At 49.7% G+C, this 10,263-nt stretch overlaps 1 protein-coding gene across 1 annotated transcript; it reads left to right on the forward strand.

The window, feature by feature from the left end:
• Positions 1-326: 326 nt before the first annotated feature.
• On the forward strand, positions 327-7,671 carry CCL5 (C-C motif chemokine ligand 5). The gene is made up of 3 exons (XM_055395773.2): positions 327-532; positions 2,523-2,634; positions 7,183-7,671. Exons 1-3 carry the CDS (start codon positions 457-459, stop codon positions 7,268-7,270), a joined length of 276 nt encoding a protein of 91 aa, XP_055251748.1. The 5' UTR covers positions 327-456; the 3' UTR covers positions 7,271-7,671.
• The last annotated feature ends 2,592 nt before the right edge of the window (positions 7,672-10,263 follow it).

A 10,263-nucleotide genomic window follows, 5' to 3' on the forward strand; every position in this document is an offset into this window, starting at 1 on the left:
CCCTCCTCCTGCCCCGGGAGAAGCTGCTTCCGGACCTCTCGGAGGACCAGGGAGCGCCCGGGCAGATAAAGCCCAGGCAGTCTGCGGTGGAAGAGATTTTCTGCCACCGCGGCTTGTGCTGGCTCTGCTCGAGGGCCAAGAGGGAAGTGATGAGCTCACTCTGGATGTGAAGGCCGTGAGAAGAGCAGGAGACACACACACTCACTCAACAAACACACACACACACTCATACACACATATATTTCCGGAGGCTATTTCAGTTTTCTTTTCCGTTTTGTGCAATTTCACTTATGATATCAGCAGCAGTAGTGGCTGCTATTTGGAAACTCCCCGAGCGGGGGCGCCCCATCTGCCGGCTCGCCTCCCTATAAAGGGCCGCCTGGCGCCCTGTAAAGGGCCAGCCCGAGCTGCAGAGGATCAGCACGTGGATCGCCGCAGCCTCTGCCCACAGCTACCATGAAGGTCTCCGCCGCTGCCCTCGCTGTCCTGCTGACGGTGGCCGCCCTCTGCGCTCCTGCGTCTGCCTCCCCATGTAAGTCCAAGTCCTGACTGCCACAGCCCCCGGGGGCCAGCCCTTAGATTCACCCGGATCTCACCCTCTTTTCTTTCCTTTTTATATATTAAAATATATATATATTTATTTTTATGTATTTATTTTGGCTGTGCTGGGTCTTCATTGCTGCATGGGCTCTTCTCCAGTTCCAGTAAGCAGGGGGCTACTCTCTAGTTGCAGTGCTTTGCATTCCAGTGGCTTCTCTTGTTGCGGAGCGCAGGCTCTAGGGTGCCTGGGCTCAGTACTTGCGGCTCCTGGGCTCTAGAGCAAACTCAGTAGTTGTGGCGCCCGGGTTTAGTTGCCCCAAGGCTATGTGTGATCGTCCAAGACCAGGGGTTGAATGTGTGTCTCTTGCATTAGCAGGCAGATTGGTTACCACTAAGGCACCAGGGAAGCCCTCGCCCTCTTTTCAATTGCAGCGTTTATACCATCCGACTCCTATGATTTATATTCTTCCGCATTGCTTTACTCAGACGTCCAGTTGTCCGGGATAGATCTCTAAGCCACTTCATGGCAGGGACCCCTCTGATCAATTTGTCTGTATCCTCAAGGTCTACACCCCAAGCCGCAGGTGCTCACCGAGTGTGGACTGGGGTTCAGTTCAGTTTAGTTCAGTCGCTTAGTCGTGTCAGACTCTTTGCGACCCCATGAATCACAGCAGGCCAGGCCTCCCTGTCCATCACCAACTCCCGGAGTTCACTCAAACTCATGTCCATCGTGTCGGTGATGCCATCCAGCCATCTCATTCTCTGTCGTCCCCTTCTCCTCCTGCCCCCAATCCCTCCCAGCATCAAGGTCTTTTCCAGTGAGTCAACTTGTTGCATGAGGTGGCCAAAGTATTGGAGTTTCAGCTTCAGCATCAGTCCTTCCAATGAGCACCCAGGACTGATCTCCTTTAGAATGGACTGGTTGGATCTCCTTGCAGTCCAAGGGACTCTCAAGAGTCTTCTCCAACACCACATTTCAAAAGCATCAATTCTTTGGCGATCAGCTTTCTTCACAGTCCAACTCTCACATCCATACATGACTAACAGGCAAAGGCTGCTCGAGCTGACCTGTAAACACAACTGACTCATGTCTGTCATCACCAGCCGGGTTTCTAAGAAGTTTCTAAGCACTTGACTAAAGCCCTCCTGGGACAGTCATATTTTCCCCATTTCATAGATTTAAAGAACAGATAACAAAACCTAATTAAATGTCCACTATGGGTCAAGTATTGTGCTGATTGCCTTGCATATCTCATCTTACTTAATATTCGCATCATGGGGTCGCGGAGAGTCGGACACGACTGAGCGACTGAACTGAACTGAACTGAACTGAATCTTTGAGTAGCTGTTCTTGACAGTCCAGAAAGGTTAAGTAACCTGTTCAGGGTCATGCGGCTAGGAAGTAAGAAAAGTAGTGTTCAAACCCAGTTCTTCTTGGCTCTGAAACACTACTACTCTGTTCAGAAATGGCAACTGACCCTTCCCGGGGGCATCCTGAATTCACTGACCAACAAAAATCCTCCTTCTCGCAGTTAGAGTTAGAGGCTCCCACAATGCAGTATGCATCTTCAGGCCCTTCTTTGGTGTCCTGGCTGAGTCATGAAGTCTGAGTTTTAAAAACCTCCCCACAACCCAGCCTAGGTCTCAAAGAAAGCAAGTTCCGAATCCACCGAGAATCCTAGGAGGGCAAGAATAAGGGTGGAGGAACCAAGGCCAGCCCAGAGGAGACCCAGCCTGCCCTGAGAGCCCAAGGCATGCGGTTGTGGTGTAGAAAGAGGAGGCCAGCTGGCCTCAAGGGTTAGGTGAGAGAATCCCCACTCTGGCACTGTGTGTCCACGGCTAAGTGTCTTTACCTCTCTGAGCTTCAGTTTCAGCCAAAGCAGGAAACTAGTCTGCTGGAGGTAAAGCCTCTCAAGCGCCCGGCGCAGTACCCAGTGTGCACTGGCAATGGATCCAGGAGTCTCCTTCTTTCCTTCCCCCAGATGCCTCGGACACCACACCCTGCTGCTTTGCCTACCTCTCACGCCCGCTGCCCCGCACCCACGTCCAGGAATATTTCTACACCAGCAGCAAGTGCTCCATGGCAGCAGTTGTGTGAGTCTCAGCCCCGTGGAACCCTCGGGGTGTGGGGGGCGGAGGGAGGGAAAACTGCCCCAGAATCAGTCTCCCCTGGCAGGAACCCTCAGAGAGGGTGCCGCATCCATTCCCACCCATCCTCCAGCTGCTCAAATAGCTGTGGTTCTGCCCTCTCTGGATTCAGATTCCCCAGCTATATGGAACAAGCTAGACAACCTGTTCCTGGAGGAACCCCCCCGATTCTGATGGGCTAGGTTAGCTCTCTGATCTTTATGGATGTGACTGTTACTTGAACCTGGTCTGCAACGTGCCTGGGTGGAGAAGATCGACTCATACATCCCTTTCCAGAAAAGGACCCCACAGTCCCCCACATCCTGCCCCCAATCAAAGCCATCCACAACCTCAGAGGAACTAGAGAGGAGAGGTCATAAGTCAAGGTCCTAGCTGCAGCATGTTAAAAACAAAAAAAGTTATTGATTGATGAAGAAAAAATAATGAAACGAGATTCTCCTTTAAACACGCAAGCTATGACGTTTGGAAAAATTATAATTCTTGCTACCTAGGAAGTTCCTGCTGTGTGTCAAATATCTTACATGCATTAGCTCTACATTGGATCATAGCATCCCTGACAGGTATGAAGAATTCTCTCCACGTTTCAGAGAGTGAAACTGAGACCCAGAGAGTTTCGGTGACTTGCTCAAGGTTGCGCAGTAAATGAGGGAGGGAGCCTGTCTCTGGAGCCTCCTCTTTCTACGCTAGTAAGATCATTAGCGATAGTTGTTTACAGAGTTTAAGAATGAAAATGGGGCAATCGTGAAGTTTTCTGTATAATGATGACTTTGTTGTTGTTTGGGTGGTGTTGTTTTTTTTTTAATATTTACTTATTTGTTGGGCCGTACCGGGTCTTAGCTGCTGGCCCACAGGATCCTTTTAGTTGCAGCATGCCAACTGTTAGTTGTGACATGTGGGATCTAGTTCCCTAACCAAGGATGGAGCTGGGGCTTCTGCACTGGGAGCGTGGAGTCTTACCCACTGGACCACCCATGATGAAGTTTTTTAATCCAAAAATTCCTGCGGCACTGGCCAAGTGGTAGGATTCAGAGTTGTAGGTATTCAGAGTTGGCCTTTGGTCCTGATGAATTCTTCAGATTATTGCTATACTATATATTTGCTATTTAGTACTACTAATTTTATTTCCAAAAGCAAGTATTTTTCAGACGGAAAAGCAAAACAGAAACACCTTCTTTGAGCACTGACTTGTACAGGCAGAGAGGAGTAAACTGCCACCCCTGCCTTCCGGGACTCAGTTAGATGCAGCAATGACCAGGACACCCTACATAAGAAATGACAAAAGGAAAGGGAACACACAGCTCTTCGGGGCACAGCTAAGAGAAGGGATTTAGGGCAAGTTTGCACTGTTTGACTTGGGATCGGACTGAGGGACGGGGTGTATCGGGCAGCAGGGATGTTGCCAGATCTCTCTTTAGGTTTTTTTAGAGTCTCCGTGTAGAAAAGCATTGAGGGCCTCAAGGGTCAGCACAAAGAATCAAAAGTGTGAAATGAGCTAGAACAGGGAAAGTCTAGACAAGAGGGGTCCAGTGGAGAGGTTGTCCGCATGAGTGGTACTGAGGTTGAAGAGGACTTGGAGGGAAGGAGAGACAGGGGTGAGGAAACTTCCGAGGTGGAATCAGCAAGCCTGGGAGGTGATGTGAGGTCGGGAACAAGGAAGAGAGAGGGCTTGAGGGTGACGCTGAGGTTTCAGCCCACACGTGGAGAAGGGTGAAGCGTGGAGCCCCCTAAAGTCCCAAGGAAGAGCTGTTTTAAAAGGAAAGGACTGGGACTTCCCTGGTGGTCCAGTGGTGAAGACTCTGTGCTTCCAATGCAGGGGGCCTGGGCTCCATCCTTGATAGGAGAACTGAGATCCCAGGAAGGTGGGATGAATTAGGAGATTCGGTTCGACATAAATATCCATGTGTGAAATAGAGAGCTAGTGGGAACTGCTGTGTAGCACAGGGAGCTCAGCTCGATGCTCCGTGACAACCTAGAGGGTGGGGTGGTGGGGCGGGGGGAAGCCCAAGCAGGAGAGGATATATGTATGCTTAGAGCTGATTCACTTCATTGTACAGCAGAAACTAACACAACCTTGTAAAGCAGTTATACTCCAATTTAAAAAGGAAAAGGCGAAGGTGCCATGCCAGCACCATGACCCTGTGGAAGTGTCCAGCAGGGAGTGTGAGCTGAAGGGTTAGGAGCTGAGGAAACAGGGCTGGGGCTGGAGGTGTGGCAGTTTTTTTAAGGAGGAGGGGGTCTTCTGATGTCAGAGTGGCATTTCGACCATCTCGGCTGCTCCAGCCAATCTGCCTTCCCTGGAACCCCAGTTCTTCCACTTAGTAGCTGTGTGAGCTCGGGCTCGCCACTTAACCTCTCTGAGCCTCAATTTCTTTGTCTGCAAAGTGGAGGAGAATAGAGGTATTTCCCTCCCTGGGTCAAAGTGAGAATAATAAAGAGAAAAATGAGATTAGACTATCTCTTGGCACACAGGTAGGTGCCTGGTAGGTGTTAACTAATCATCTTTCTCCCCACAAATGTATTCTTAGATACATAGAAGTGACAAGTGAAACTTGATGAACGAATGCAATTCATCCAGTCACTAACTCTTTCAATAAACATTCATTAGGCACCAACGGTGTGCCACACCCGGGGCCAGAGACTTGAGGGAGCGCACGGGAGGAAAGGAGCGCGATGCTCTCCTCCTCCCCAGGAGGAGCAGCTGAAGGTGGAGGGTAGTCGGGCCAAGACAGGGTCCCCACGGAGGCGGGGGGCACGGGGAGAGATGGCCTGGCAAGGGAGGCTGCCGTCCAGTCTCACATTCATCAGGGAGGAGCGGGAGGCCAGGGCACCCCGCCCTCCAGATGGCGGTTTCCTGGCCTTTAATTTCCTGGCCACCAGCCAGCGGGGCCGAGGAGAGGGGACAGTGAGCCGGCAGGATTTCCTGTATGACACCTGGCTGGCCCAGAGCAGAGTCTGCATCGGAAGCTCCCTCACCACCCCAAGCAAGAAGACAACTCAGAACAGCCCTCTGCTCGATTTCTCGTCTCTGCACGCCGAGAAAGGGAGAGAAAGAGAGGTGATGGGGTGCTCAGAGTGCAGCTCAGAGAAGGCAAAGCAACTCCCCTGAGAGCACATGCTCCCCATGGCAGAGCAGGAAAAGGGGCCAGGAGATCCTCATCCATCAGACAACCCAAGCCTTCACTTTGTCTGAAAAAAATCCCAGAAAGACGCAGGAAAGCGTCCCACAGGAGAAGGCAAAGTGAGAAAGGTGCCGGGAGGCAGGGCGAGGTGGAGAGGAAACTGAACGAACTGGCGGCCCTGCCGGCCCCTTCCCTGGTGCCTCAGTGGAAAAGAACCCGCCTGCCAAGCAGGAGATGCAGGTTCAATCCCTGGGTCGGGAAGATCCCCTGGAGAAGGGCATGGCAACCCACTCCAGTATTCTTGCCTGGAGAATCCCGTGGACAGAGGAGCCTGGCGGGCTACAGTCCATGAGGTTGCAAAAGAGTCAGACACAACTTCGCTACTAAACAGCAATAACTCAAGAAGCACTGCTGGCCAGGCCCGGGGCATCCCCCAGAGAGAAACAACCTCCCAGCGAATTGGCAGGGCAGGCAGCTGGACGGAGCCCACGGTCCCCAGGCTGCAAGCCCTCCAACTGATACCATCGACACCTGTTGACTGGCCTCCACATCCTGGTCGGTTAATTGCTTTGACAAGTGTTCATACCTCAGGGCCCTCAACCTCTCCAAGCCACCTCATCCACTACCAGGACCTCTAGTCTCATGTTGCTCTGATCCACCCTAAAACAGAGGCCCCACAGAACCCCAGTAACAACACATATATGGTATTTTCCAAAACTCATTCACACTCACTTATCTCATCTGAGCTTCACAGCAATTGTGCAAAGTAGGAATTATTTCTCTCCATATTTTAGAGGCAAATGTAGACTCAGAGGCCCTAAGTGATTTGCCCAAGGTGATCTAACCAGTGAGTGGTGATCTGAAGACTCACTTGAGTCCTTCTTCTGTTCACCCACAGACGGGTTCCTTCGTTGAGTGTCTATGTGTGGCGGGCGCTGTGTTACCTAAAACCACACCGCACGTTTGTTCTGCCACCTCGTCTCCCACTTAGTCAGCCGTGACTCAGTTCTGGAGGGTGCCTCTTTTTCTCTGCGTCTTCAGCAGCCAGCACAGGTTCTGAAACAGGAAGTGCTGAGAAAAGGCTAGAGGTTGACCAGCTCAACCCTGGGCACCTCGAGCCCCGTATTCCCTGAGCTCTGCAGGGTACATGTGTTTGTACAGGAGCGTGGGGGTTACAGTGTGCACACAGCTGCTTCTGGCTTGTAGCCCTTTGACCCAACAGAAGAGAAAACATCCTTTCCTTGAAAGCTACAAACACAATCGTGGAGCTCCGAAAATAACCCGCCCGGTAACATTTCCTCCCGGCCTCAGTCCCCCTCATTCCCAAACCTGGCTGTCTCCACACTGACCAGGTCCCCTCTCTTGTCTCCCGCAGCTTTATCACCAGAAAGAACCGCCAGGTGTGCGCCAACCCAGAGAAGAAGTGGGTGCGAGAGTACATCAACACTTTTGAGTTGAGCTAGGGTAGAGGACGCCTTGAACCTGAACTTGTGCCAACTCTGCTTCTTGCTCTTTTCCTAAGCAGCTTGGGAGGCTCCCCTGCAGTGCCCTCCTCCCACCGTCTCCTGGGAGGGCACAGATTCCACCCCACGCAGCAGCAGCTACTATAAAAGCTCCCCAGTGTTCCTGGGGCTGTGCCCTCGTGCACAGGAGGTCTCTGAGCTCCGAGCTCCAGAGCCCTTGCCCAGCCACCGCTCTACAGTCAGAAAGGATGTCGGCGTCTCTGGAGGGGAAGGAGGGTGGGAGACTGGGCTCCTCCAGTCATGTCCCGTGGCCAGAGCCCCCATCTCGGCCCCTCACTGGGGAGGGCTGGACTGGCAAATGTGAATAAGCTTTTCATTAAAATTCTCCAAGCAGTTGCAAAGCTGACTCTTGGTTTGATTTCCTCTCCAGAACCGCCCCCTCCCTCGTGAGCCAAGCCTTGGATCCAGGGCTTGTCCCATTGGGTGTCCAGCCTGGATCTGGGGGCTGTGAGCAGAGCCAGGGGAGCAGGCTCTGTGAGAAGGCACGTGGGCAGGACAGGGCAGATAAAGTGACCAGTGGCTTTTCTACTCTGAGCGAAGACCACAGTCACTATCTCCCAGCCCCGGAGCCTCAAGAGTTTCTGTCCCTCCCTGCCTCACCCCTTCCTGTTTCCCGACCATGGTTGGCCCTTCCACCTACTCTGCTGGCTCCCACCCAAGCCCACCCAACCCCTTACCTGCAGTGGGTTTCTTTAAGCCCCTGGAATTGGTTTTCATCCCATCCCTCCCAAACACCTCAGTTCTTTCAAATAAAGAGAAGGGGGGATTTTGTGGTTTTCTGCAACAGTACCAGCACTTTGCAGGTGGGAGTATTCCAACTTTCCCATTGATGTTTTCTTTCCCGTGAACCTGTCTTAGCAAAATATATCTTCATCATTAGAGCAGGCATTAACTGAGTGCTCACTCTGTGCCAGGCACTGCCAGCCCCTTACATCCACCATCCTTCATCCTCATAACCCTTTGGGACAGGTAGCATTACTAACCATGTTTATAGTGGGGGGAAACCCTTGGCAGGAGATGGAAATAACTTGCCCAAGGCCCCAGAGCAAAAAAAAAAAGGGGGGGGGTGGGAGGGGTACAATGACCACCAGGTCCAAGGCCCAGTGCCAAAGCTGACGTTTTCTTTCTCTTACACCTTTAATCCGCAAAATTTCAAACCGACTGAAATTTACAAGAATATACTTTCCATCTAGATTCAAATATTACTTTATCTATGACCTTTATCTGTGCATATGTGTGCATGTGTGACACACGTGTGTCATATGGATGGTTGGCATACACATTTTTTTTCTGAAATAAATGTTGCAGATGAGATATCATTTCCTCCTTAACAGTTTGTATACATCTCCCAGTAACAAGACATTCTTCAGAACCACAGAATGAATAGCACTTAACACTGGTAAGGGATTAATTTCTCACATACCATCCATGATCAAATCCTCACAACTGTTCAGTAACGCCCTTTATACTCATTATTTTTTTTAATCCAAGATCCAATTACAAGTACATATTGAATTTAGCTAACATGTCCTTAACAGACTTTGTCTTTAAGTACATTGTTATTTTCGTAGGAATTCAGATTGGATTTTTGTAGAATCTTTTTTAAGAGGGTTTTGTCTGCTTCTTCATAAGCAGATTCAGCTTGAATATTTTCGGCAGAAAACCACAAGGTGACGCTGTCTTCCTTAACATGGTGCATCAGGGCACAGGATGTCCATTTACTGGAAGTGATAGCCCAGTCGGAGGACTAAGTGGCTGCGGTTTCTTAGAGGGAGCTGCCCACTGGGTGCCCACTGTGTGCCGAGCGCTGTGGTGCGGTGTAGCAATCACTGCAAACAATAGAAGGAATTCTCTGTGGTACAAATGACACAGAACCTTCAACCAGAAGCAGTGGCTCAGCAAGCAGGACTCTACAGCCGGGGGCTGCTGGTGGCAATGCAAGCTGATGGACTTTGAGATAAAATCTGTAAAGGGATGCCATTTCTACTTACCAGTGTTAATTGAGTGTCTGTCCACATGTGCATTTTTATTATTGCTGTTCATATATTTTTTTAATAGTTCAAGGGTTTCTTTTACTTTTATTTTTTAATTTTTGGCAGCACCATACAGCATGTGGGATCTTAGTTTCCCAACCAGGGCTCGAACCTGTGTCACCTGCAGAGCAAACATGGAGTCTTAACCACCGGATCATGTTAGGAAAATTTAAATGGAGGTAGTCTTGTTCAGGCTTCAGATTGCTGTCATTTGGGACTTCCCAGCGTTCAAATCTGGATGCAGGTTTTCAGTCCAAGTTTGTGATATATATGCTATCACCTTTTCCTGTTGTTTTTATTTTTCTTTTAATGACTGTATATTGAAATTAAGCCAAACAATTCTCTATTAAATATTGGAATTGCATATTGTGTGTTTGTATCAAGTGGTTTCTTTTGTTAACAAAGCCATCAAACCTAAAACAAAAGTAAAACTTTTAGCAAAACAGACCACCAGGGAAGTCCTCATATAGTTTTAAAAACTCACATTTTTTTCTAAAATGAAATAAAATAAATGTGTTCGTGAACAACAACCAAAAGAGTTCTATCTCTTGCTGCCAAAGGAGGGGGTACGTGCATGATTGGGAGAAGGGATAGTTAAGGAGTTTGGGATGGACATGTACACATGGCTATATTTAAAATGGATAACCAACAAGGACCTCCTGTATAGCACAGGAACTCTGCTCAGTGTTGTGTGGCAGCCTGGATGGGAGGGGAGTTTAGGGGAGAATGGACACGTGTATACGTATGGCTGAGACCCTTCACTGTTCACCTGAAACCATCACACCATTGTTTGTTTTTTAATTATATTTATTTTAATTGGTGGCTAATTACTTTACAATATTGTAGTGGTTTTTGCAAGACATTGATATGAATCAGCCTTGGGTGTACATCTGTTCCCCA

The sequence above is a fragment of the Moschus berezovskii genome, chromosome 20, assembly GCF_049115385.1.
Source record: "Moschus berezovskii isolate FMDL1 chromosome 20, NW_MosBer_1.0, whole genome shotgun sequence".
In the NCBI taxonomy this organism is placed as follows: Eukaryota; Metazoa; Chordata; class Mammalia; order Artiodactyla; family Moschidae; genus Moschus; species Moschus berezovskii.

Bases quoted from the DNA above. Each gene is read 5' to 3' on its own strand.
- CCL5 (XM_055395773.2), top strand. From the start codon at position 457: ATGAAGGTCTCCGCCGCTGCCCTCGCTGTCCTGCTGACGGTGGCCGCC. The intron at 533-2,522 runs GTAAGTCCAAGT...TCCTTCCCCCAG, and splicing joins TCCTGCGTCTGCCTCCCCAT to ATGCCTCGGACACCACACCC. The intron at 2,635-7,182 runs GTGAGTCTCAGC...TGTCTCCCGCAG, and splicing joins TGCTCCATGGCAGCAGTTGT to CTTTATCACCAGAAAGAACC.